At 46.7% G+C, this 27,577-nt stretch overlaps 2 protein-coding genes and 1 non-coding gene across 7 annotated transcripts; 1 reads left to right on the top strand and 2 right to left on the bottom strand.

The window, feature by feature from the left end:
• Window positions 1-17,218: 17,218 nt before the first annotated feature.
• TRNAE-UUC lies at window positions 17,219-17,290 on the bottom strand. Its single transcript has one exon. It is a non-coding gene; the product is annotated as a tRNA-Glu (tRNA).
• A 1,733-nt stretch (window positions 17,291-19,023) lies between these two features.
• Window positions 19,024-23,463, bottom strand: CCDC115 (coiled-coil domain containing 115). Of its 3 annotated transcripts, XR_001821381.2 has the most exons (6): window positions 22,832-23,463; window positions 22,660-22,763; window positions 22,490-22,572; window positions 22,018-22,070; window positions 21,772-21,918; window positions 19,024-20,090 (listed from the first exon to the last, which is right to left on the bottom strand). XR_001821381.2 is itself a non-coding variant. In XM_017517540.2 (5 exons), the coding sequence occupies exons 1-5, from the start codon at window positions 22,940-22,942 to the stop codon at window positions 19,978-19,980; spliced, it is 558 nt and encodes a 185-aa protein (XP_017373029.1). In that variant the 5' UTR covers window positions 22,943-23,463; the 3' UTR covers window positions 19,024-19,977. The 3 variants fall into 3 exon arrangements, 2 of the variants coding, with proteins under 2 accessions (XP_017373029.1, XP_017373030.1); XM_017517540.2 differs by lacking the exon at window positions 22,018-22,070; XM_017517541.2 differs by lacking the exon at window positions 22,018-22,070 and having other exon boundaries at window positions 19,084-20,090; window positions 21,772-21,903.
• IMP4 (IMP U3 small nucleolar ribonucleoprotein 4) lies at window positions 19,632-27,369 on the top strand. 3 transcript variants are annotated; one of them, XM_017517539.2, is made up of 10 exons: window positions 19,632-19,637; window positions 23,688-23,738; window positions 23,882-23,990; window positions 25,400-25,483; window positions 26,149-26,258; window positions 26,333-26,465; window positions 26,551-26,705; window positions 26,790-26,884; window positions 26,969-27,042; window positions 27,124-27,369. In XM_017517539.2, exons 2-10 carry the CDS (start codon window positions 23,736-23,738, stop codon window positions 27,234-27,236), a joined length of 876 nt encoding a protein of 291 aa, XP_017373028.1. In that variant the 5' UTR covers window positions 19,632-19,637; window positions 23,688-23,735; the 3' UTR covers window positions 27,237-27,369. The 3 variants fall into 3 exon arrangements, with proteins under 3 accessions (XP_017373028.1, XP_037590495.1, XP_037590496.1); XM_037734567.1 differs by having other exon boundaries at window positions 26,551-26,884; XM_037734568.1 differs by lacking the exons at window positions 19,632-19,637; window positions 23,882-23,990 and having other exon boundaries at window positions 23,718-23,738; window positions 26,551-26,884.
• The last annotated feature ends 208 nt before the right edge of the window (window positions 27,370-27,577 follow it).

The following is a 27,577-nucleotide window of genomic DNA, read 5'->3' as shown; positions in this document are numbered from 1 at the left end:
CTCAGGGGGGCCACACCACCTGTAAGTGGAGACAGGTGAGGCCCCAAATGTCCGGAAGCATCTGTATTTATTGGGTATTGGTTGGAGGCAGGGTAGTGAGTGAAGTCATGTTTAAGGATAATGATAGGGTCGTGAGCAATAAGCAATAGGTCCACCCCCATTAGGTCACCTAGGCCAGGAGGTGGACAGTGCACAGCAAGGGGTCCACCCCCATTAGGTCACTGAGGTCACTGAGGCCAGGAGGTAGACAGTGTGCAGCAAGGGGTCCACCCCCATTAAGTCACCTAAGCTAGGAGGTGGACTGTGTGCAGTAAGGGGTCCACTCCCATTAGGTCACTGAGGCATGGAGGTGGGCTGTGCACAGTAAAGAGGGTGCAGTGTACAATATCTCTTATCTATGGGTATGCTACTTCTAAGAATATCTATAGGAGGATGCTTTAAGTCACACAGCAGTGACAGAGCTGACAGAGTCTCCCACCACCTGCTGGCAGGTTCCAGTGAGTTCTTTAGGAAGATGCTTTTGAGCCAGCACAGCAACGAGAGCTGATAAAAGTTCACAGTCACCAAGGCACGATTATCCGGAGGAGTTTTGAGCCCTCAGATGCTCAAGGGATTGCCGGTCTGAGGGCAGCCTTCCACAAGAACTGGAGCAAGGTCCTACAACTCCATTATCAGGAGGAGTGGCTCTTGCCCCAAGCCTGCCATACAGCGGGTATCTTTATGATACTGAACGCTGCCACCTGGGCCATGGATTCTTGTCCTGGTATAACTGTTTTCCCTTAAATCATGCTCTGCACTGTGTCTGCTCCAGACATTCCTCCAACTATAAGCTGCTTATTCCTTAATTCATGCTCTGTGCCATGTCTGCTCTAAGCATTCCTCTGATTATGAACTAATATATAGTTATATATATGTAGGGAAATAGCTGAGTAGTAAGATATTCTTCAGGCATTCATTCTATAAACTAATGTATGATTATATATAAAGGATTATATAAAAAGAAATAACTGAGTACTAACACTATAAACTGAGATATTCTTCAGCACTAATTGTATCAGGATTCTGCTTAGCTCTTCTTCCTCAGTGCCTATTTAGGGGGTTACCCACAGGCTTGTTCCTCACAGCCAAAACCTGGAAACAACTCCTCAGGTGCCCTTCAAGGAGGAAGAGGCTAAAGATTGGGGGTCGTCATGGAAATGAAGAGAGGCATTTGGAAATCCATCTTGGGAGGAAAAATGAACAGGACTTGGTCACAGATCATTTGAGATGCACAGCATAAAAGTTTCCCAGGATCAGGAAACTCCCCCAGTTCTATATTAATACACAAATTAAAATACATGGGCACAGCCAGGGCATGTTGACTTATGCTTGTAATCCCAGCACTTTGGAAGGCCAAGGCAGGAGGGCTGTTTGAGTTCAGGGGCGGGCAGCTGCAGCGAGCTGTGATTCCAGCTCTGCAGCAGAGTGAGACCCTGTCTCCCAAGACAGTAACAACCACAAAACCACTGTTACACTTTATTGAGACAGCAAGCCTGGGTCACAGGCAAGTGGAGGAAGAGGGAGACCAAGATTTGGAGGTTGGATTGTTTTTAATCTGTAATGTTATGAAGCATCCAAGTCAGCAAATCACCAAGCAACTCTCTCTATAATTCTGAATGGAGATAAAACACTGGGCTTATCCATGGAGCTAGTCATTAATGCCTTAGGCATGGATTACATCACCCAGAGGTTTTTTTTTTAAGTATAGGATAGAATAATAAAGCCAGGCTTGAGCTAGGATGCACTGCAGATTGTAAACCCAAGGAAGGAGTTCCTGCTGGCAAATGCTGGCTGCAGAGGAGGACCCAGAAAAGGAGGAGTGAAAGGAGCAGGTTCTGATGTCAAGACCCGGAGATGAGATTGCCTCAGAAACACAGGTGAGCCTGGCACCTGGACTGCTTCCAGGATGTCCCAGGAGATGATCCGTGGAAAGTGGCCATTAGGTTTCCCCTATGGAAGTCATCAGTGCTGAGAAAGAGAAGCTCTGGGATGATCTGGTGGGAGAGCAAAGGAAAAATGAAGAGGGAACTTCTGGAGACCATGATGAAATGACGCTCTGTGTTGACTGCACAGGACTTTAACTCTGAAGGGGCCCACACCCATGGGGCTCTTGAACACTGCCAGCCATGTGACAGTCATAGAATTTTTAAAATAAGCCTTTTAAAAACTGTTTTACGTTCACAGGAGAAACTGAGGAGAATTGAGTGAAGAGTAGAGAGAGTTCCCTTATGCCCCCTGTCCCTGCACAGCACCCCCCAATATCAACATCCCCCACCAGAGTGGGACACTGTTAGAATTGATGACCCTGCATTGACACATCATGATTACCCACAGTCCATAGTGCATATTGGGGGTCACGGTTGATGTTATAATTTCTACCATTTTGGATGAATGTATAATGACATATAATGAAGGTAGCCTTCTTGGAGGAGGGACTGTTGGGGCAGCTGTAATGGGGCCTGAATCAGAGAGGAGAGGAGGGGTCCCCTATGAGCAAAGATCCAGACACTGGCCCCTACCCCATCCAACACCCCCATAGGGCCCCTCCAGCATCCCTGCTCAGGCCCTGTCACCACCCTGTCCTTCTGTTGGCCCCAGGAATTCAACATAACCAAGGAGGTCCAGTGTCCCAGTTGTCTGCAAAAAATGACAACCTCCAGCCCAAGCAGCACTGCAGAGCTTGGTTCAGGGCCATCTGGCAGCTCAGTGCAGCTGAGAGGTAAGGCCAGGGCAGAGAATCAGCACATTTGTCAAATTGTTCTCTTTCCTACCTTAATAAAGGCACAGAATAAGTAAATGTATACGGTTTACGTGATGTTAGATTTGCATAAAGTAAAAATGTAATTTTTAGATAGAGTTAAATTACTGTGTTTATAGGAGAGCCTTAATGAAGTAATGGTAAGTCAAATATTATTTACTTCAGCGTTGTTGCTTCATATTAACATTCACTAACTTTTAACAAATACATTGTTTTTAAAAAAACAATAATGTAGGCAGAGAGAGTTTTATCTGATTCATAAACTGCTTGAAAGTCATTGCTCCCATTCTAACAAGGAAATATCTGAACAAAATGGAAATCAGTAACATTTTTCAGATTCATCAAAGAATTGAATTCACCTAGTAAACTGCAGAAAGTCAAAAACAAAGAGAAATTTTGTAAAAAGTCAGAGAAAATGCAACTCTCTATAAAGGAACAATGAGAATGACTAACACTATCTGTCCATCAGAAACCATGCAAACAACAATAGAGTGGAGTTAAATATTTGAAGAGTTGGAAGAAAAATACCACCCATTTTTAATTCTGTGTTGAATAGAATTATTCTTCAAAAGTCAAAAAACAGAAATTTTCTCAAATAAGGAGAGGAGGCAACACCAGAATGCAGCTCCCAGCGAATGAGACACAGAGGGCTAGAAGACTTCACGATTCCAAGTGAGGTGCCGGGTTCACTTTAGTGGAACTGGTAGGATTCTGAAAATAGCCCAGGGTCGGCGAGGTGAGAAGCAGGGCGAGCGCAGCCCAGGGAGGGCGAACAGAGACAGGGCGGGGCGTCCCCACCTGGAAAGTGCAGCCAGCTAGGAAGATCGGGTACTTCACCCCGGGGTCCTCCAATTCGGATTCAGTGGCTCCCCCATCCCTCCGGCAACCCATGGTCCATGAGAGCCCTGCTGGACTGAGGGGTACCATGGGTTGTCGACGCAAATCTGAGCGACAGCTCCCGCCTGGTGCAAGTTGGCACAGACCTGGGCGGGAGTGTGGACTAATGCCAGTGGGAGGAAGCTACCCATCCCACAGGAAGGGGCAGAGTTGAAAGCAGGGAAACAGGCCAGAAGGCCTGGTAGACCCCACCCCCACAAAACTCAAACTGAAGCCCAAGAGCTTCCCAGCAAAACACCAGCTTGATCCCAACCAGGAAGACTGAGCTTGGGGAAGGAGAGATGCCATTGGGAAGAGGAGGCTAATTTAACCTACCTAAACAAACTCTGGGGGAAGACCACCCACCCAGCAGCCTGACTGATTCCGAGGCAGCCCAGCAGCGCCTCTACAGCCCAAAAAAGATATAGCGCCAACCTCAGCAAAAAGCACCTGCACTCAGAGATTCCTCCTGAAATCACCGACTTCAAAGATCAAAGGGAGATAAAGCCACGAAGATGGGAGAAAAACCAGCACAAAAAGGATGAATCCATCAAAGATCAGAACACCTCTTCTCCTCCCAGGGATCACAGCTCCTCACCATCAAGGGAACAAAATAAGACAGAGAAAGAGTTTGACAAACTGACAGAAGCAGGCTTCAGAAGGTGGGTAATAAACTTCTCAGAGTTAAAACACCGTGTTCTAACTCATTACAAAGAAACTAAGAACCTTGATAAAAGGTTAAATGAAATACTAACTAGAATAACCTGCCTAGAGAAGAACATAAATGACTTGATGGAGCTGAAAAACACAGCTCGAGAACTTTGCGAAGCATACACAAGTTTCAACAGCTGAACCAATGAAGCAGAAAAAAGGCTATGAGAGATTGAAGATCAAATCAATGAAATAAAACAAGAAGGCAAGATTAGAGAAAAAGAGTGAAAAGAAAAGAACAAAGCATCCAATAACTATGGGATTATGTGAGAAGACCTAATCTACGCTTGGTTGATGTACCTGAATGTGATGGGGAGAATGAATCCAAGCTGGAAAACACTCTTCAGGATATTATCCAAGACAACTTCCCCAGCCTAACAAAGCAGGCCAATATTCAAATCCAGGAAATACAGAGAACACCACAAAGATACTCTTCCAGAAGAGCAACTCCAATGCACATAATCGTCAGATTCACCAGCGTTGAACTGAAGGAAAAAATTCTAAGGGCAGACAGAAAGAAAGGATGAGTCACCAACAAAGGAAAGACCATCAGACTCACAGCGGATCTCTCGGCAGAAATCCTATAAGATAGAAGGGAGTGGGGGCCAATAGTCAACATACTTAAAGAAAAGAACCTTCAACCCAGAATTTCATAACCAGCCAAACTCAGCTTCATAAGTGAAGGAGAAATAAAATCCTTTATGTATAAGCAATTGCTGACAGATTTCATCACTACAAGACCTGCCTTACAAGAGCTCCTAAAGGAAGTACTCAACATGGAAAGGAACAACCAGTACCAGCCACTGCAAAAACACCAAATGGTAAAGAACGACACAATGAAGAAACTGCATCAACTACCGGGCAAAACAACCAGCCAGTAACAAAGTGGCAGGATCAAATTCAAACATAACAATATTAACATTGAATGTAAATGGGCTAAATGCCCAAATCAAAAGACACAGACTGGCAAACTGGATAAAAAGCCAAGACCCATTCGTGTGCTGTATTCAGGAGACCCATCTCATGTGCAAAGAAATTTTCTCAAATAAATTGAAAAGTAATAAAATGTCATTTTGCTTATTCTTAGTCTGACCTAATAAACATTTGTTCAAAATAATAGTAGCAACAATGTACTAGGTGATTATACCATAGGAATAAACGAGATGAATTACAATGATACCATAAGGGTTTGGAGGGAGGGATTGAGAACACTTATAAAGTACCTACAATATCCAGGGAGTGGCATAGTAACCAGTTGAAAAGAAGCATCACATGCCAAGGGACTCTGGGCTTTTTTTAAGTCCAGAATGGCCACACTGTCTTCCACAATGGGTAAAATAATTTACATTCCAACCAACAGCATAAAAGCATTCCCATTTCTCCGCAGCCTCACCAGCATCTGTTATTTCTTGGCTTTTTAGTAATCACCGTTCTCAGTGGCATGAGATGGTATCTCATTGTGATTTTTATTTGCATTTCTCTAATGATCAGTGATGTTGAGTCTTTCTTTCTTTCTTTCTTTCTTTCTTTCTTTCTTTCTTTCTTTCTTTCTTTCTTCTTTTCTTTCTTTCTTTTTTTTGAGACAGTCTTGCTCTGTCACCCAGGCTGGAGTGCAGTAGCAAGATCTTGGCTCACTGCAACCTCCACCTCCCCAGTTCATGTGATTCTTCTGTCTCTGCCTTCCAAGTAGATGGGATTACAGCCATGCACCACCGCACCTGGCTAATTTTTGTATTTTTAGTAGAGACCGGGTTTCACCATGTTGGCCAGGATGGTCTCGAACTCCTGACCTCAGGTGATCCACCCGCCTCGGCCTCCTGAAGTGCTGGGATTACAGGCATGAGCCAGTGCTGGGATTACAGGCATGAACCACTGCGCCCAGCTATTGAGCTTCTTTTTACATATGTTTGTTGGCCACATAAATGTTTTCTTTTGAGAAATGTCTGTTCATGTCCTTTGTCCACTTTATAACGGGGGTTTTTTTTTCTTATAAATGTGTTTAAGTTGTTTTTAGATTCTGCGTGTTCGACCTTTGTCAGATGAATAGATTACAAAAATGTTCTCCCAGTCTGTAGGTCATTCACTCAGGACAGTTTCTTCTGCTGTGCAGAAGCTCTTTAGTTTAATTAGAGCCCATGAGTCAATTTTTGCTTTTGTTGCAATTGCTATTAATGTTTTCATCATGAAATCTTTGCCTGAGCCTATGTCCTGAATGGCATTGCCTAGATTTTCCTCCAGGGTTTTTATAGTTTTGGGTTTTGCATTTAAGTCTTTAGTCCATCTCGAGTTAATTTTTGTGTAGTCTGTAAGGAAGGGGTCCAGTTTCAATTTTCTGCATATGTATTACCAGTTCTCCCAGCACTATTTATTAAATAGGAAATCCTTTCCCCATTACTTGTTCTTGTCAGGTTTTGTTGAAGATCAGATGGTTGTAGACAGCAGCCTTATTTCTGAGTTCTCTATTCTGTTCCTTTGGTTTATGTGTCTGTTTTTTTGGTACCAATACTATGCTATGGAGTTTTTGTTACTCCAGCCTTGTAGTGTATATGTGTGTGTGTGTGTGTGGACACACAAACACATATATGTATTTACAATTGTCATATCCTCTTTCTGAATTGATCTCTTTATCATTTTATAATGACATTGTCTCTTCACACTTTTTTGACTCCAAGTTTGCTTTATCTGATATAAGTATAGCTATTCCTATCCACTTTTGATTTTCATTTACATGGAGTATGTTTTTCCATACCTTTATTTTTAGTCTGTTTCTGTCTTTGCAGGTGAGATGAGTTTCTTGCAAGCAGAATATGAATTGGGTCATGTTTTTTAATCCACTTATCTATTCTACATCCTTTATGTAGAGAATTTAATCCATTTATATTAAAGGTACTTCTTGATTGGTAAGGACTTACAGCAGCTATTTTGTTAATTGTTTTATGATGTTTTGTATATCATTTGTTCCATATATATATGTGTGTGTGTGTGTGTGTGTGTGTATATATATATATATATATATACACATATATATATACATATATATATACACATATATATACATATATATATACACATATATATATATATGCAGTTTGGTGGTTTTCTGTAGTGCTAAGGTTTATAATTCTTTTCTCTTTTCTCCTTTGTATATATGGTATACCAGTTTTATCCCTTGCATGGTTTTATGTTAGTGATTGTCATCCTGTTGTTTCAGATGTAGAAATCCCTTGAGCATTTATTGTAAGGCAAATCTAGTGGTGATAAATTCCAATAGTTTTTGCTTTCCTTGTAAATTCTCTATTTTTTTTCTCATTTCTGAGGATAGCTTTACTGGCTATATAACATTATTTGCTGGCTTTTTTTTTTCTTTCAGTACTTTGAATATATCATCCTATTCTCTCCTTGCCTGGTAGGTTTGTGTGGAGAAATCTGCTGTTCATCCAATAGTGATTACCCTACATGACATGACACTTTGACTGTTTCTAGACTTGTCTCTTTGTAATTGACTTTTGACAATCTGGCTATAATGTGCCTTAGGCCCCCCAAGAGCATCTTCTCTTTGGGTTAAATCTATATGGAAACCTTGTTCTTCCTGGATCTGGAGGTCAGATTTGGGAAGTTTTTGGTTATTCTTTTAATAAAGTAGTAAGTATGTTCCTACGATTTTTTTTCTCTTCCTTTTCTGGACCTTTCATATTATGAACATCTGTTCACTTGATGCTGTTCTAAAAGTCTTATAGGCTTTCTTCATGTTTTTGTCATTCTTATTCTGTCATTTTTTTGTCATTCTTATTTGTTTTTTGTTTTTTTTCTAACTGGGTATTATAAATGATCTATCTTCAAGTCACAGATTCCTTTTTCTATTTGATCAAATCTGCTGGTGAAGCCCTGTATTGTATCTTTAATTTCATTCATTGAACTATTCAGTTGCAGGATTTCTGTTTGCTTCATTTTTACTATTTCTATGTTTTAGTTGAATATTTTGTTCATATAATCAATGTTCCTGATTTCATTACACTGTCTACTTGTATTTTCTTGTCTTTCATTAAGTTTCCTTAAGATTATTATTTTAAATTCATTTTACAGTAATTTGTTGATTTCCCATTCATTGGTGTCTGTTACTAAAGAGTTATTATTAGACTGGGAATGGTGGCTCACGCCTGTTAACCCCAGTACTTTTAGAGGCCAAAGTGGTGGATTACAAGGTCAAGAGATCAAGACCATACTGGCCAACATGGTAAAATCTCATCTCTAATAAAAATACAAATATTAGCTGGGAATGGTGGCCCACACCTGTAGTCCCAGCTACTCAGGAGGCTGAGACAGGAGAATCATGTGAACCTGGGAGGCAGAGGTTCCAGTGAGTTGAGATCATGCCACTGCACTCCAGCCTGGCAACAGAGTGAAACTCCATCTAAAAAAAGAAAGAGGTATTATTTTCCTTAGGTAATGTCATATTTCCTCGTAAAAAATAATTTTTATTCCCTGAATAGACCAATAACAAGGGTTGAAGTTGAGGCAGCAATTAACAACCTACCAACCAAAAAAGGTCCAGATCCAGGTGGGCTCACAGCTGAATTCTACCAGATGTACAAAGAGGAGCTGGTACCAAGTATTCTTAAACTATTCCAAACAATACATAAAACGAACTCATTTTATGAGATCAACATCATCCTGATACTAAAACCCGGCAGAGACTCAACAAAAAAAGAAAACTTCAGGCCAATCTCCATGATGAACATAGATGCAAAAACCTTTAATAAAATACTGGCAAACTGACTGAAACAGCACTTCAAAAAGCTTATCCATCATGACCTAGTAGGCTTCATCCCAGGGATGCAAGGCTGGTTCAACATACGCAAGTCTATAAACGTAATTCACCACATAAATAGAACCAAAGACAAAAACCACATGATTATCTCAAGTGATGCAGAGAAGGCCTTCGACACAATTCAACAGCCGTTTTTGCTAAAACCTCTCAATAAACTAGGTATCAATGAAAACTATCACAAAATAATGAAAGCTATTTGCAACAAACCCATAGCCAACATCATACTGAATGGGCAAAAACTGGAAGCATTCCCTTTGAAATCTGGTACTAGACAAGGATGCCCTCTCTTTCCACTTTTATTCAACATAGTATTGGAAGTTCTAGCCAGAGCAATCAGGCAAGAAAAAGAAATAAAGGGTATTCAATTAGGAAAGGAGGAAGTCAAATTGTCTCTATTTGCAGATGACATGACTGGATATTTAGAAGACCTCATTGTCTCAGCCCAAACTCTCCTTAAGCTGATAAGCAACTTCAGCAAAGTCTCAGGATACAAAATCAATGTGCAGAAATCACAAGCATTACTATACACCAATAATCGACAAACAGAGAGCCAAATCAAGAGTGAACTCCCATTCTCAATTGCTACAAGAATAATAAAATACTTAGGAATAAAACTAACAAAGGAGGTAAAGGACCTCTTCAAGGAGAACTACAAACCACTGCTCAAGGAAATAAGAGAAGACACAAACAGATGGAAAATCATTTCAAGCTCATGGTTCAGAAGAATCAATATTGTGAAAATTGCCACACTGCCCAGAGTAATTTATAGATTTAATGCTATCCCCATCAAACTACCAATGACCTTCACTGAACTGGAAAAAATCACTTAAAACTTCATATGGAACTAAAAAAGAGCCCACATAGCCAAGACAATCCTAAGCAAAAAGAACAAAGATGGTGGCATCATGCTGCCAGACTTCAAGCTATACTACAAGGCAGCAGTAATCAAAACAGCATGGCACTGGTAACAAAACAGAGATATACACCAGTGGAACAGAACAGAGGCCTCCAGAGCAACACCACACATCTACAACCATATGATCTTTGATAAACCTGACAAAAACAAGCAATGGGGAAAGGATCCCCTGTTTACTAAATGGTGTTGGGAAAACTGGCTAGCCATGTGCAGAAAGCAGAAACTGGACCCCTACCTGACACCTTACACTAAAATTAACTCCAGATGGATTAAGGACTTAAACATAAGACCTAACACCATAAAAACCCTAGAAGAAAGCCTAGGCAAAACCATTCAGGACATAGGCATAGGCAAGGACTTCATGACTAAAACACCAAAAGCAATGGCAACAAAAGCCAAAATAGACAAATGGGACCTAATCAAACTCCAAAGCTTCTGTACAGCAAAAGAAACAGTCATTAGGGTGAATCGGCAACCAACAGAATGGGAAAAAATTTTTGCAATCTACCCATCTGACAAAGGGCTGATATCCAGAATCTACAAAGAACTAAAACAGATTTACAAGAAAAAAACAAATAATCCCATTCAAAAGTGGGTGAAGGACATGAACAGACACTTTACAAAATAAGACATACATGAGGCCAACAAACATGAAAAAATGCTTATCATCACTGGTCATTAGAGACATGCAAACCAAAACCACATTGAGATACCATCTCACGCCAGTTAGAATGGCAATCACTAAAAATTTGAAGACAGATGCTGGAGAGGATGTGGAGAAGTGGGAACACTTTTACACTGTTGGTGGGAATGTAAATTAGTTCAACCATTGTGGAAGACAGTGTGGCAACTCCTCAAGGACCTAGAAATAGAAATTCCATTTGACCCAGCAATCCCATTACTGGGTATATACCCAAAGGATTATAAATCATTCTATTATAAAGACACAAGCACACGTATGTTCGCTGCAGCACTGTTCACAATAGCAAAGACCTGGAACCAACCCAAATGGCCATCAATGATAGACTGGACAAAGAAAATGTGGTACATATACACCATGTTATACTATGCAGCCATAAAAAAAGATGAGTTCATGTCCTTTGTTGGGACATGGATGAATCTGGAAACCATCATTCTCAGAAAACTGACACAAGAACAGAAAACCAAACACCACATGTTCTCACTCATAGGTGGGTGTTGAACAACGAGAACACACGGACACAGGGAGGGGAACATTACACACTGGGGTCTGTTGGGGGGTGGAGGGCTAGGGGAGGGACAGAGGTGGGTGGGGAGGTTGGGGGCGGATAACATTGGAAGAAATGCCTGATATAGGTGATGGGGGATGGAGGCAGCAAACCACCATGGCATGTGTGTACCTATGCAACAATCCTGCAAGATCTGCACATGTATTCGAGAACTTAAAGTACAATAAAAAGAAAAGACCCTATCTTAAAACAAAACTACCCACTTCCAGCCCAGTTTAGTTTCCAGTTTCTGCAGTGATGCAGTGAAAGGCACAAACAGCTATGCAGTTGTGTGAGGCAGAAATCTAGAAAACAGCTTTAATTGCTCTTTCACTCCTCACATCCAAAATATTGCAAAGACACACTAATTCCACTCCATGAGTATCTCTGGAACTCACTCACATTTCTTCATTTCTGCCTTCACCCACCTAACCCAACTATCACCGCTCTGTGAGGCCAGTGTCCAGGGTTTCCCATTCCTGAATCAACTGCGTGACCTTCTTGGGGGTCTCGGGCAGGGAAGGAAGAAAGTGTTCCCTCCCCCTTCATTTTTTATTAATCACTGTACCAGGGGTCTCCATGGGTGTGAGTCCTGGTGCTCCACAGGCTCCAGGGGACAAACTGTGACAGCCTCAAGGCAGACAACACCATAGCAGTCTACAAATGCTAGCAAGGACTCGCGGGGTGCCGTGGATGCTGGAAGAGGCTGCAGGTGCACCGACCCCGTGAGCCACCAGCCGCAGGGCCGCCCTGGCAGTGCGGTCTCCCGCCGTACTGTGGAATGGGCCGCAGAGAGTGATGCGTTTCCAGCCACGTGTCCGCCTTGCCTGATTGGCCACTCAGAGGACTCCATGGCACCTGGAGGGGAGCCACACTCCCTCCTCGCCCCTTACCAGCTTCCATGAGTCTTTTGACAACCAGAAGTAGCCAATGAATTTGAGCTGCCAGCAGCACTTGATATCTTGGTTTAGGAGAAACTCTGGAGGACTCAAAGTTTCACGATTTGTGGACAGGATTCACCAGACACCCCGTAGACAGCAAAAAGCAGCCGCCGCCTCAGGCTGGTGCTGCCACCTGGTGGGGCCAGTCGGTAAGCACGGGCGGCCTAGTGGCTGTGGTTGCAGCGGGCCAAACCACCCTGCTTGCTGGCCCACTGCTTCAATAGCCTTCGTTATTATGTAGGTAACATTATTCAGATGAGGAAATGGATGATATTGAAAAGATAGGACGTGACTGACATTGAAACATTTCACTCACAGATCTCGGGAGAGCACGTGTGATGAGTTAGGGAGGGGTTGATTAGGTCAGGTGTGTAGAGCCCAGATTGAGACAGCCCAGTGGTTGCCATATGAACTTAATTGGCTGCTCAGGAAGGAAACTGGCCCCTAGCCAGGGCCTCAAAACTGGCTCAATGCAGCATTTTTGAAACTTTAAGAATCCATGGTTTTGCAGTTTGTCCCTCCAAGCGCTCTGTCTTGGGTTGAACAGTGTCTCCCCATCAAAAAGAAAAAAAAAATCTTATCTACCCACAACCTCAGAATATGATGTTATTTGGAAATAGAATCTTGCAGATGTAATTAAGTTATGGTGATTTGTACTGGATTAGAGTAGGTTCTGTATCCAGTGACTGCTGTTCTTGCAGGAGGAAGAGAGGGCGCATGGATACACATGGAGAAGAAAGCCACGTGAAGGATGGAAGGATGGGGGCAGAGATCAGAGCGATGTACCTACAACTCAAGGAATGTGAAGGACTGTCAGAGCCACCAGAAGCTAGGATGAGCAGAGAAGCGTTCTTCCCTGGAGCCTTCAGAGGAAACACGGGTCTGCCAGCACCTAGATTCCACACTTCTTTCAGAACTGTGAGAGGATAAATTACTAAGTTTGTGTTAAATTACTGTGGTAGCCTAGGAAACTAATACAGTCGTTGGTGCCAGGAAGTAGGATGTTTCTGTAACAAATACTTAAAATGTGGAAGGAGCTTTGGAATCAGGGAGAGGCTGGAAGAAGTTTGAGGCACGTGATAGAAAAAGCCTAGAATCCATTGAGGAAACAGTTGGTGGAAATGTGGACAGTAATTCTAATGAAAGCTCAGAAGGAAGTGAGAAGAGCTATAGAGGCTTATGTCCTCTTAGCAGGGGTTCCCAACCCCCAGGCAAGGACTGGTACAGGTCCCTCTCCTGTTAGGAACCAGGCCACACAGCAGGAGGTGAGCAGCCAGTGATCCAGCCTTACTGCCCGAGCTCCGCCTCCTGTCAGATCAGCGGGGGCATTAGATTCTCATAGGAGCACGAACCCTGTTGTGAACTGCTTGTACCAGGGATCTAGGCTGTGCACTCCTTATGAGAATCTAACTAATGCCTGATGATCTGAGGTGGACCAGTTTCATCCTGAAGCCATCCCACCATCACTTCAATCCCCCACCCCTGGCTCCTGGTGCCAAAAAGTTTGGGGGCTGCTGCTCTTAAAGAATACATATATTGTCATGAACAGAATGTTAAGTAGAAACATAATGTTAAAGGTACTTCTGGTGAGGTCTTAGAAAGAAATGAGGAACATGTTCTTTGACATTTGAGTAAAAGATACCTTGTTACAAAATGGTAGAGAACTTGACTAAATTGTGTTCTGTTGTTATATGGAAAGTCGACATGATAAGTAATGAGTTTGGATATTTAGTTGAGGAGTTTTGCGTTTTTTTGTTTTTTTTTTTTGAGACGGAGTTTCACTCTGGTTACCCAGGCTGGAGTGCAATGGCACGATCTCGGCTCACCGCAACCTCCGCCTCCCGGGTTCAGGCAATTCTGCCTCAACCTCCTGAGTAGCTGGGATTACAGGGACACGCCACCATGCCCAGCTAATGTTTTGTATTTTTAGTAGAGATGGGGTTTCACCATGTTGACCAGGATGGTCTCGATCTCTTGACTTCGTGATCCACCCACCTCAGCCTCCCAAAGTGCTGGGATTACAGGCTTGAGCCACCACGCCCGGCAGTTGAGGAGATTTCTAAGCGAAGTGTTGAGGGTACAGCCTGCTTGCTGCTACTGTAATAGGAAATGTGAGAGGTAAGAGGAACATTGAGTGAAGAACAGTCAAGCAGAAAGGGGCTGACACTTGATTATTTAGGGGCTCTTGCAATGACCAGATTACAAAGGATATGAAAATCAGGAAACTCACTGTTAGAAAGTGTACTCTGGAAAGAGGACCAAGGGTGTGGCTGGATAACATTTTGCTAAAAATATTGGACATGTGACTCATGGAACCACTCCACCATCTCGGCAGAAACCAGAAATAGAGATGGGGTTACCCAGGAAAGATCTGTGGAGGACCCGTTCGTCTGTCGGCTGAAACCTTATCAATTATGCAGGAGACCAAGGTTTTGAGACTTTTATAGCAGTGGAAACATGGCAGCCTGGACTCCAAGGGACAGAGATGGAATGAAATAAAGGAAGGCCATGCGGCTTCCAAAATTCCACAGGCAGGAAACTGGCTGATGGAGGCACTCTGCTGCAGAAATGTTTTATCCATCTTGTAATTTTTTTGTTGAAAGCCAAACATAATGCATAAGGTAAAAGGAACTGAGGTAAATAGGCTCAGTTCTAAGGAGCAAGGGTGTGTTTCTTGTTGGCTGTAGCTGTAAATGTCAGAGGCTAAAATTTCCTCTAGTGTCCTTGTTTTTGCATCCCCTGTTGCCTTTAGTTTCCCTAGAGGTTGCGTCTTACATAAATTCTGGGCCTTGGAGTTCTTTCAGCTCTAATCCCTTGTTAATATATAGGAGCCCTAAGTGATGTGGCAGTAAGATGTGGGGACAGCAGGTAGTGGTCTACAAACCCATGATCAGTCTTTTCGTGAACCAGTGATCCCTAGGCTGTGCCCCTCACAAGTGCTTCTCAACTTTTTTTAATCTGAGATTGGAAGATTAGAGTGGGCTGGAAGGCAATATTTTCCTTCCCTTGGGTTGAGTATGCTCTGATAGTTGCTGACTGTAAGCCTTTGTTAAGGAGAACAGAACATTCCGTGTGCCTTTCAAAGTGGTTACTCTGCCCTCTCCTTGCCAGAAGCTCCAGCAGATTTTTCTCTGCTTTTCACCCAAGAACCTGATAGAGTTCCCGGAGGTAAAACCCATCAGAGTGTGGGAGCCCCTTAAGGCTAGGTCCCCAGCAGTTTTTCTCTCTTATGCTCACATGCCCCAGCTCCAGCCGTTAGTCAATTACCTTGTAAGTTTCCCTAGCAGTTGCCGGCTGCAGCAGCAGCAGCTTCTGTGCCAGGTAAGCTGTGACTCTGTATTTGCTTTTCCTTCTAATTTTTAGGGGAGTGGTTTGCCCCATGACCTCAGTTTTCTGAGGGATCTAAGAGTTGTTGATTTTCCAGTTCGTTCAGATTTTTTCTTGTTTTAAGAAAGGAAGTGATGATTTTGAAGCTGTTTACGTGCCAGAACAAAAATTTTCGTTGGTATGCTTAATAGCAATAATTATAGAAATAATTTATTAAAACAGCAAAGATATGAATGAATGAATGAATGAATGAATGCGTGTGGCAGTAATTCCTGAAGACAGAACCTCAGCCCTGCATATAACGTCCCTGGAGGGCTGGGCGCGGTGGCTCAATCCTGTAATCCCAGCACTTTGGGAGGCCAAGGCGGGTAGATCATGAGGTCAAGAGATCGATACCATCCTGGTCAACGTGGTGAAACCCCGTCTCTACTAAAAATACAAAAAATTAGCTGGGCATGGTGGCACGTGCCTGTAATCCCAGCTACTCAGGAGGCTGAGGCAGGAGAATTGCTTGAACCCAGGAGGCAGAGGTTGCGGTGAGCCGAGATCGCGCCATTGCACTCCAGCCTGGGTAACAAGAGCGAAACTCCGTCCCAAGGGAAAAAAAAAAAAAAAAGTCCCTGGATTAATTAAGCAAGCAAGCCAAAAAACAATGTCTTTTTTAGATAAGGGTTCTGAGTCTGTGGCCCAGGCTGGAGGGTACTGGCTCAATCTCGGCTCACCGCAGCCTCAACCTCCCAGATTCAGGCGATCCTCCATCTCAGCAGCCTCAACCTCCCAGATTCAGGCGATCCTCCATCTCAGCAGCTTCAACCTCCCGGGCTCCAGTGATCTTCTGGGCTTAGCCTCCCAAGCAGTTGGGAACCTGCCTGGCCCAGCTGGGTTCTCCTTTCCATGGGACGTGTGTCTTGTGTGCGTGCGTGTGCGTGTGTGTGCATGTGTGTGTGTGTGTGTGTGTGTGCTGGCACAGAGCCATTGTTGGAATTTGGTTTTCTGCTGGGGGAGTGGAGGCATGCAGAAAACCTCCACTTTCCCAGTGAGAAAACAGGATTCCTGCAACTGGTCCAAAGCAGCAGCTAGAGAGAAAGGTAAACACTTCCAGAGTGTTTGCTCCCCGTAGACTTCCTAGGACTTCCTATTTCCACCTCGCAGAGTTTGCTTACGGACTCAAGGCAGCCCCTGCCAAACCGGGCAGGTGCACTGGGGCGATGGGTACCAGTGAGGCCTGCCTTCTGCAGGGTTCCACAGCAACACATTTTGAATAATTTCAAAGTTATTGGGCATTTCACTATTTCTAACATTCACAACTATGATGCATATGGCATCTAATATACTCAGTAAGCTGTTGATGGTCAAAACAACTCGCTAATGCCGTGATGTAAATGGTCACTGCCAACAAAACACAGCGTTGGGATCCTGATCTCTCTGGGGCTGTTTCTCCAAGTTCAGATGAAGAGGAAATATCCAGTTTGGCCTGGGGCGTTCTAGTGGTGAGAAGCCAAAATTCTGGCGAACACTTTCAAGTTGAAAGAAAACGTATACACCCGCAAAAAAAAGGAAAAAGAATCACTCTTGTTCCCATACCGGGAGTCGAACCCGGGCCGCCTGGGTGAAAACCAGGAATCCTAACCGCTAGACCATATGGGAACTACGGGAGGGTGGTGCCACAATCTCTATATACGTGATATGCATCAGCTCCGCACCAGCCCCTGGCTGCCCCTGCTGCGCAGCACTGGGCTCCTGCTGTGCCTATGGAAGCCCTCGTGACTGCAGCCGCGCCAGACCCGCTGCCTGGACCCCTCCCGACTTAGCCTTGGTGGGACAAGCCGCCTTCCCCCCGCAGATAGAATCCACTTTCCTGACGGTCTCCCTGAGAGCTGCAGTCAGGGCAGAAGGTCAGGGCAGCGAGTCAAGGATGCTTTGCTGAAGATTTGCTGTCTTCATCAACCCCATTTACAGAGCCGGTGGCCTCGCCCTGACAGGAGCATGGCCACCTGAGAGCACAGCGCAAGCCAGGGGTGGGAGGTGCGTGCCCACCCTGGCGCCCACCCACCACCAGCAGCGAAGGGTGTGCTCCACGGGGTCGCACCTCCTCGGGGAAGAATTTGTGGCCCCAGCAAAATTGACTTATTTTTTTCCTTACTTTGGCTTCAGAATCTCACTAACTGACACCTCGTGGATAGCATCTTATGAAAGACAACCTTTGGTGAGGGTTGGAGGCAGATACGTTTTTCCTGCAGTCACGGGGGTGGGGGGAGTCCATTTGAGCTCCCCCATTAGTCTTTTCCCTGGCAACTCAACAGGGCCAATAAACGACCCCTCAACCCAATGACAAATGTGCCCTATGGGGATTATGTTAAAGGTTCACGATATGAAACAGTGTACTGGTGTACTGACAGTAAGGTCCACGAAACAGAATGAAAACCCCCAAATTACATTGGGTTTACATTGGGAATTAGCAACACTAAGATTAATTGACATACAGCATGTGGGTGGATGGTGGAAAAGCTGGATGGTACTCACTGGTCATTTCAACTGAAACCAGAGGTTCTTGAAAATGCTGGATGTGGGAATTAGAAAAGTTCCTTCTTAAAGTTACCTTTCTTGTTAAAAAATAAATGTGCCAGTAACTTTCCTGCTCCGGCCAGCAAGATGTTAAAAAAGGGTTAAGGTATGTCAGAAAATTATAAGAGAATATATGAAAGAGAGCAAGACAGAAGTAAAACTAAAGAAATAGTGTAAAGAGAAAAGAGGGAAACTTTTTCTTTTAGAAACTTGGGCAGAATAACTAAGCCAAGACATGTTAAAAAAAAAAAAGGGGGGGGAGGGGGTTAAAAAGGAGAATTATAAAGTAAAAGAGGAGGGAATTGTGGGAAGTAGAAAAGTTCCTTTTTAAAATGTCCTTTCTGTTAAGCTGTATCCTATGTAGGTGTTTAACATGCCATGCTTACAGGCTTGTAGTACATTCTATGTCTTTGTACTTTAACCAAGAGATCTGTGCTGGACGTGCTCACAGGCATGTCCCAGCTCCCCAGTGCTTTTACCTGTTTAGAAAAGTTTTATGTTGTTAGCCAATTGGGTTTTAGTTTAGATTGTGAGGTCTGGCTTCAGCCAATGGAGATCAGACACAGCAGTAAGGACGACCCCAAATGTGTAAGAAATAAATCTGTGTGTTCTCCTTTGTTTTTCGTATTCTCGTGGCACAATGGCTACCGGGAGTACCCTTCCTGCAGTCCAGGAAGTAAAAACTGCGTTACTGAAAGATCCCTTGTCTCAGTGCTAATTTTTCTTTGCGGCACTGAGCATCCATTTCCAACATCTATTTCCAACACTGGAGAATTCCCTTATTGCCTTATCAATTACAACCCCAAATTCAGAAATCATGTGACAGCTGGATACATTCAACTCTACATACATATACTGATCAAAAAACACAAGAGTTGGGCAGTGGTTAGCATGCTTTTACCATAGTTATTCATTAAGCTATTCAACTGTTTTGTGTAGTTTGATGTAGTATATTTTATTTCACAATAAAAAGTCAAAAAATTGTAAGTGAAAAGATAAACCGGAAAAAAAGATTTACATCTCATATACATGAACAAAGGATGAATTCCACCCCCCCAAACATAAACAACTCCTAGAAATTATTGCAAAGATCAACAACCCAGTAGAAAAATGAATGAAGTTCCCAGAATAGAAAACACAAGTAGCCCTTCAAAAAAATGAAGAGAGGCTATGGTAAGATGGAGGAAGAATTTTAAAAACTTAGGTCTCTTCCTCTAGTTTCCTTAAAAATCTAGGCCAGGTCATTTTCAGTTTCTGGCTTAGACCGGCCAAGGGCTGCCCATCTACTCAGGCGTTTGTATCTTTGTTGACTCAAGTCATACTGCCCTGATCATTGGCCGAGTATGGTTTTCTCCTCCAGGAAAGTCAGTTTGGAGGATGTAGTAAACATGAAGTAAACTTCCTGTCCTCCCCCACCTCTCTTCTCACAGTGTCCTATCATCCAGCCATGAACGCACAGCAGAGTGATCCAACAGGCAGTTCCAATTGTTGACTAATGTGTGCCTGCCCATGTGAGTGCATGGGAACCCAGGCCTCGGAATGGTTTCAAAGTAGTGGCTTTCAAAATTACTGTTTGCCTCTTCAAACTTCACACCTAAGGAAGATGGAAACATGCAAAGCAGGGGGACGGAGGGGGCATTAGCTGGCATGGGGTAGGGGCAAGAGCTATTTGTGAAGGGAGAAGGCCTGAGATCAAGCAGTCATGTCCAAGAAGAGCTGTGCTCGCTGCCCTGCCTCTGTGCGCGCTGCCCTGCCTCTGTGCCCGCACGTCAGGCAGCACCAGGCTCGAGCTGCTTCAGTTTCTTTTGGAGCCCCCGGATCTGGTTTCGACCCCAGTCGATGCGGTTCTGAAGGCTGGCTATGTCTGCAGCCAGCTGCAGGCCTGGAGGAAAGGAAAGAAGGTCACCATAGTATCTGTGGTATAACACATGACCCAGGACGATCTGGACATCCCAGGATACTGGAAAGGCTCCAGGCCTCTCTGACCCCACACTTGTCCAAAACATTCCAGGTACAGCCCTGCACTGGCTGCTCCAGAACCTCCGCAGCCTTACACCCCCTTCAGGTCTTTGCTAAAATGTTACCTCAGACTTCCTGGACCCACTATATCACTCACCAGGAACTAAAAATTCAGAGAGTAATAGTATCTCATACCCTCATTTCCTCTCTCTCCCCATTATTACAGCCCCTCGCTGCCCTCACCTGCTCTCCCTCCACTTCTTTTCTTTGCCCCAAGAGTGATCCACACTCTGGGTCCACCTCTGGGTGGCTTATGCCTGATGTCTCTACTGGAACAGCTGCTGCCCAGGCCTCCGGGCAGCCCTGTCTTCAGCCTCCTGTTCAACAGCAGGGCTGACCACTGCTCCAGGAAACACTCTCTCTTCTTGGCCTCCAGGATACCTGCCCCCTGGTGTTGCTCCTCAGTTTCCTTGACTGGCTCCTCCCCTCCTCTCCCTCACCTCCCATCCATACTCCCCAGGCCTCTTCTCATCTCATCCTATCTCAGCTTTAAATCAGTGTTTGTGTCAACATCTTTGAAATTTAAACAACAGTGCTATGCAGTGGACTCCCAAATCTCTCTCCAGCCCAGGCCTCTCCAAGACTCCAGATTTATGTGCCCAAGTGCCCAAACGCCCACTCAAACTCTCCAACAGGGCGTCGGTGGACACCACACAGACCACATCGACTCCTGCCTTCCGCCACGTCTTCAGCTGCCCACAGCAGGTGACGGTCGCTTCATTCTCCCAGGGGTTCTGGGGCAGAGACCAGTGGCTCTCCTGGACTCTCCTTTCCTTCCCTTACTTCCATCTTATCTGTCAGTAAATTCTGGGGCTTCTACTCTTAAAACCTGTGCAGGTTCCCACCACTTACCCTCTCCTCCAGTGACTCTACCTGCTTCTCACCCTGGCTGCTCCCTGACCCCTGCTTCCTCCCTCTGCTCTGTGTCCCCACTCAGCACCCAAGGATTCCTGTGACCCTGTGCATCCAGTTGCACCATCCTCTGCTCAGGGCCTCCCTGTGGCTCCCAAAGTCTTCATCAGGGCCTACATCACCTGACTCCACTCTAGCCCACCGGTCACAGCACACACCAGATCTATCTGGCTTCAAGGCTTTCATCCCAACTGGTCCCTCCGTCTAGAGCACTGCTCCCCAAAATCACCCCCAAAGCTTTTCCTTCACCTCCTCAGAGAGACCTCCCCTGTCCCAGTCCATTCTGTGTTTTTCATAACAATTTTCACAGCCTGATTCACGTTAAGGGTCTACTTAACTTATTTGCACATTGCCTTTCTCTGCTCCTAAACATTACATGGAAGGTGTTTGTCTCTTTTGTTCCTTGCTCTATCCCCAGCAGTTAGCATGAACCTGAATGCGGCCAACAGCCAGTAAATGCTTTTTGGAAAAAAAAACAATGGGTATACAACAGAAATTTGCAATGGAAAAAAAACTTGCAAAGCCTTTCAGAGACTAACCCCAGCCATGGCAGCAGTGTGCAAGTGTTTCCTGGGGATAGAGGGTCTGAATTTAGCCCAGGGCCACACAGCCAAATGGCAGGGTACACTCACCATCCCGGAAACTTGCTTGAGCCTGGCGTAGACTGTGAGGAACCAGGATTCCAAACCAGTTCAGGGGGTCCTGAGGGGCCTCAGAAGACTGTGGCTCTGGGGTCTTAGCAGGGCCCTTGCGCCTGCGCAGAGCTGAGGAAAGAAAGGCTGGAGGAAGCTGGGATGTTACTCCCTGCCTTTATCATCTTGGTGACAATGCTGAGCTTGATCTGAGCTCACGGTTCTAGATTCCGGGAAACAGCTTACCACAAAGCACGGCCTGTGATTCAGATGAGACTGTCCACTCTCTCCCGTGACTCCTGTGAGACCCACGGATGACCCTGCTTGCCTGTGACAAGGCCACACACTGACCTTACCCACTGTACCTGAACATGCTGATAGGCCAGTCACAGACTCTCCAACTCCCCGTTCTTTGTCTCACGAATGATTAACTGGGATGAGAAGTTTGTCCCTCTGAAACTAGTTAGGCACACAGACGAATATTATCTGTTCAGCTGAGATTTCCGTGACTGTAAAACTATCCCCAATGTAAAGTAACTCAACTTCTCTAATTCTCCCTATAAAAGTCTAAGGCAAAACCACCCTACAGGAACATTCTGCTCTTCATCTCTGGGGTGCTCTCTTCTACGCAAAAACCTAACCAAAACCATCACCTCAATTATTTGCATTTTGCCTTTGACACTGGGAAGGGGGTCTGCAGAAGGAGGTTGGGGCTCACCTGCTTCGCCAGGCCCCACCTCCTCTGGGGTGTGGACGCCAGCTCTCACCACCTTGAACTTCTGGAGTCCCTCCTGGGCCTCGCTGAAGGACAAGAAGGGAGGATGGAACTCTGGCACGCCGGGCCTGGAGCGAGCCCGCCCACGCAGTCCAGCGTGTAAAATTCCTCACCTGGTGTGGAGGCAGACCTGGGGCTCCATGTGGGAAGCATACTGCAGGGGCCCCACCGACTTGGCGCCCATAGCGTAGCGAGCCTTGGCCAGTGAGAGCCAGCCCTGCAGGGAGAGGAGAGCGGTGAGACAGTTTACCGCCGTGTGCCCTCCTGCCCGCCCCAGCCGCCTACCTCCTCCACCCGGGTGTTCAACACCGCTCGCTTCCCCTCCAGCTCCTCCAGGTCCCCAAGCAGCTGCAGGAGCAGTGAGTCTAGCTCCGCTCGCAGGTCAGGCGCCGCCATGGCGACACATTCGGGTCTGGAGCCACCTTCTTCCTAGTCGCCCAATCACCGCCCCCAGTTTGTCAGGACAGCCAATTGGCACACGAGATCTTCTCTCAAGGGGCGTTCCCAGCCGGGGACCCCGACGCCGGCCGCGCCGACGCGTCTCGGTCTGCTCCTTTAAGGGCAAACGGCCTTAGAGAAGCATTAGGGGCGCAACCGATCAACGGGTTTCTCCAATTAGCCTCCAAGTGGATCAGCCAGCTGGGCTGTTGCCTAGGGTGACAGGTGGTTCTGAGTCGCTTCCGGAAGCTGCGGAATCTCAGAAGTCGGGCTACTGCTGTGGCGGTGGAAGATAGGCGAAGCTGTACCGCAGCCATTTTGGTTAAGGGAAGAGTAGTTTTAAAGTTAACTTGGGAAGGAGCCGGCAAGCAACCTCCAGATCAGTCGGTGTGCCGTTTTTACAGTTAATGAACTGTTTCGAGCTGCCAATTATGATTATTTTAGCGGTTCAGCATCTCAGAACTGCATTCTGCACGGGGGTGGTGGTGTAGCTGCAGGCGGACATCTTTATTAGCGGCAGTCCTAAGCCACGTGACAACATCCTGTATCCAGTCTATTGGTTGTCAGAGAGCACGCGCTGCGGAATGGCCAATCGCCTTGCGACGCTTCCCCCAACCCGCCCCGCGCTGTCGCCATCTTAACATAGGGCATTCGCGACAGCTGCAGGCACCAGTGACGTGTCTAAGGGACTTTCTTGGTTGAGGGCGGAACCCACAGATTTTCCCTGACCCACGTGGAAGCGGCGCTCAAGATGGTAAGAGGGTGTTTGAGCTCCTGTTTCGGAGGTCCAAGGCGCACGAAGTGCTGGGGGTGTGGCCCTGGGGCCGCGGGGCTCGGGGCTTCCAGGGGATCCCGGGGCTCGGGAGCGAGTGGTGACCTGGCCCGCTGTTTTCATAGCTGCGCCGCGAGGCCCGCCTGCGCCGCGAGTACCTGTACCGCAAGGCCCGCGAGGAGGCGCAGCGCTCGGCCCAGGAGAAGAAGGAGCGGCTGCGGCGCGCGCTCGAAGGTAGGGCGGTCGCCCAGCGGGCGTCTGCGCGGTAAAACGCCCGCAAGCGTTTGTGTTCGGATAGCCGAGGGTTTTTCCAAAGGCTTGCCGGCCGTTTTCCTTGCCCGTCGGGTTCTCCTGTTGGTTTTGAGAATGTTCCTTCCGTGTGATGGTGCTAATTACTTGTCATTGACGCTGCGGTCCCCGGGTTTTGCAGCTTGCCCACTGCGTACAGTGTGTCAAGTTTTTCCCAAGTTTTAAAGACTTTACCTTGTTCCATAGAAATTCTAGAGACTATCTGGATAGCGCTGGTGCTGCAGACTGTGCTGCCCATCCTCCCTGCAGGAGTTCGTTCGGGCGTCGTAGAGAACAGTGCTGGCCCGGAGTGCACGCCTGGAGAGCTGTCCTCTGCGGTGGGCAGTCTGCGGCTCAGGGCCCGCTGAAGCCGTGCCCTCGAAAAAGTATGGGCATCGTGACCAGCCGTTTTGCTGTCTGAGAGCTTAAAGGCTTCTGGTCCACCTTCATACATACAGAACAGCCTGTATTTCTTTTAAAAAGTAATTTTTAAGGCCGGGCTCAGTGGCTCACGCCTGTAATCCCAGCACTTAGGATCAGTTGAGTCGAGGAGTTCGAGACTAGCCTGGCCAACATGGCAAAACCCTGTCTCTACAAAAATTAACCGGTATAGTGGCGCATGCCTGTAATCCCATCTACTTGGGAGGCTGAGGCAGGAGAATCACTTGAACCTGGGAGGCAGAGGTTGCAGTGAACTTAGATTGCCGCTACTGCACTCCAGCCTGGGCAACAGAGTTAGACTCTTCCTCATAAAAAAGAAAAAGAAAAGTAATTTTTAGGTTTTTGTCTGATAATTAAAACAATATAATATGTTAACAAAGTCCTCAAGTCATCAGACTCAAGAAAATGAAGTCCCAGCACAAGAGCAGAAAATCAAACACCGCATGTTCTCACTCGTAGGCGGGTATTGAGCAATGAGAACACATGGACACAGGGAGGGGAGTACTACACACTGGGGTCTGTTGGGGGGAAATAGGGGAGGGACATAGCGGGGTGGGGAGTTGGGGAGAGAGAGCATGGGGAGAAACGCCAGATATAGGTGATGGAGAGGAAGGCAGCAAATCACACTGCCACGTGTATACCTGTGCAACAATCTTGCATGTCCTTCACATGTACCCCAAAACCTAAAATGCAATTAAAAAAAATTAAAAAGAAATGAAGTCCCAGTAACCACTGTTTATGGGTTGGCCAGCAGACAGAAAATTTTGTCACCTCTATCCCTGCTGTATCCTAGCCCAGAAAAGACTGAGGTATTTTTACTTGAAGAGTGTATGGGCTTGTAAGCTGCAGTGTATTGTATGAACTGAGGGCTCCGTGCTTGTGACCCACTCAACCCTTCTCTCTTCCCCCTGCAGAAAACCGCCTGATTCCCACTGAGTTACGCCGGGAAGCTCTGGCCTTACAGGGGTCCCTGGAGTTTGATGATGCTGGCGGTGAAGGTAACTATACAGGGTAGCCCTCTCCAACACTGAGCAAGCTGGTCTCCACTCCTTCCTCAGACACGCTGGGCGCTTTCCCATTGGAGGAAACTGCTCCTGGAATTGTCCCCCATGCCCTGTGTCTGCACAGATGGCATCGCAGGGCTCTCCCTGACTGTGCCCTGTCCCACTTACATGGCACACATGGGAGTGCCCCACTGACTCCCCGCCTTGTTTCTTAATTACCTCCCTCACTTCAGTGTCTGCAGAGCAAGACAGTGTCCCTCACACATCATTGGTGCCCATACGTTTAATTCACTGCATTATTCAGGAAACAAGAAAGGAATTCTAAACATTATAGATACTTGTTATGAGGGAAAGGAGTTTGTCACCATTGGCCTTAGTGGTGTGTGAACTTCGTTATCTCATACAGTAGCTGCTAGCCCCGTGTGACTAACATAGCTTAAGTGAACTACAATTAAACAAAAGATTCTGTTCCTCCGTTGTACTTGTGCTTGGCAGCCAGAGTAGTTGGAGGCCGCCCTCTTGCCCAGCGTGGGTGTGGAGTATTCCTATTGTTGAAGGCTTCATCAGACAGCACCATCCAGGCGGTCTTGACTGCCCCCAAGTTAGCATTTCACTCCCAAGCCTGTCATATTCTTGCCCCTCCCTCGTGGTCCTGACAGGTGTGACCAGCCACATGGATGATGAATACCGATGGGCAGGAGTCGAGGATCCCAAAGTCATGATCACTACCTCCCGAGACCCCAGTTCCCGCCTCAAGATGTTTGCAAAGGTACTGTTGGGCAGGGAGTGAGGGGGGGATACCCAGGACACAGTTTCTGAGTGCCCACTACCATCCATGTCCAGGAGCTGAAGCTCGTGTTCCCGGGAGCCCAGCGAATGAACCGAGGTCGACATGAAGTGGGGGCGCTGGTGCGAGCCTGCAAAGCCAACGGTGTGACCGACCTGCTGGTCGTCCACGAGCATCGAGGCACACCTGGTGAGGCCGGAGGGAGGGAGTGGGGATGGGAGAGGGAGCGGTCTGAGGGTAGACAGGGACTCTGATAGCCACCTTTCCCCGCCAGTGGGGCTCATCGTCAGCCACCTGCCCTTTGGCCCTACTGCCTACTTCACGCTGTGCAACGTGGTCATGCGGCATGACATCCCAGACCTGGGCACCATGTCGGAGGCCAAGCCCCACCTCATCACACATGGCTTCTCCTCCCGCCTGGGCAAGCGGGTAAGTCTGGGGGCCTTTGGGCCAGGGCTGTGGGCCAGGCCAGGCATTTGCTACTCCCTTTCCCACTCTTTCCTTGTGGTCCAGGTCTCTGACATCCTCCGATACCTATTTCCTGTGCCCAAAGACGACAGCCACCGGGTCATCACCTTTGCAAACCAGGACGACTACATATCATTCCGGTAGGTCCACAGGCCATGCCCCAGGTGTCCCCACCCTGTGTACCCTGTGCTGCTTGCCATTGACCCACAGCTGTTCCCTCCCAGGCACCATGTGTACAAGAAGACAGACCACCGCAACGTGGAGCTCACTGAGGTCGGGCCCCGCTTTGAGCTGAAGTGTGAGTTTGAGGCTGAATCCCATCTCTGGGGCTGGGAGGCGAGGCTGGCTTTGCCGGGGCTGATGACATCCCTGCCTGCAGTGTACATGATCCGCCTGGGCACGCTGGAGCAGGAGGCCACCGCAGACGTGGAGTGGCGCTGGCACCCTTACACCAATACCGCACGCAAGAGGGTCTTCCTGAGCACCGACTGAGCCCACTCACCGGTTAGTCAGGACAGGGACTCTCGCAGACAGACTCGCCGGAGGGGCTCACCAACAGGCCCACTGAGCTGGGACGTGGAACTGTGGCGGGTGAAGAGGTGTGAATAAACCTTCTGTGTCATGTCGCCCCGCCTCCCTCTGAGTGGTTGGGCCAGGGCTTCAGGGTAAAGCCCATGGGGTCCCTTTGGATGGGGACCTGATGGCTGTGGGACGTTCTCCGGCCTGGAGTCGATGTTGGGGTTAACCTGGTCAGAGATTTGATGCTAATGTCCCCTCAGAAGTCAAGGTCATGTGAGCACCTCAGCAGGCAGGTGCAGGTAGCAGGGCCAGCC

Source organism: Cebus imitator, unplaced genomic scaffold (assembly GCF_001604975.1).
Source record: "Cebus imitator isolate Cc_AM_T3 unplaced genomic scaffold, Cebus_imitator-1.0 Scaffold635, whole genome shotgun sequence".
In the NCBI taxonomy this organism is placed as follows: Eukaryota; Metazoa; Chordata; class Mammalia; order Primates; family Cebidae; genus Cebus; species Cebus imitator.
The sequence above is the reverse complement of the archived record's forward strand: the minus strand, read 5'-3'. Positions and strand labels throughout refer to the sequence as shown.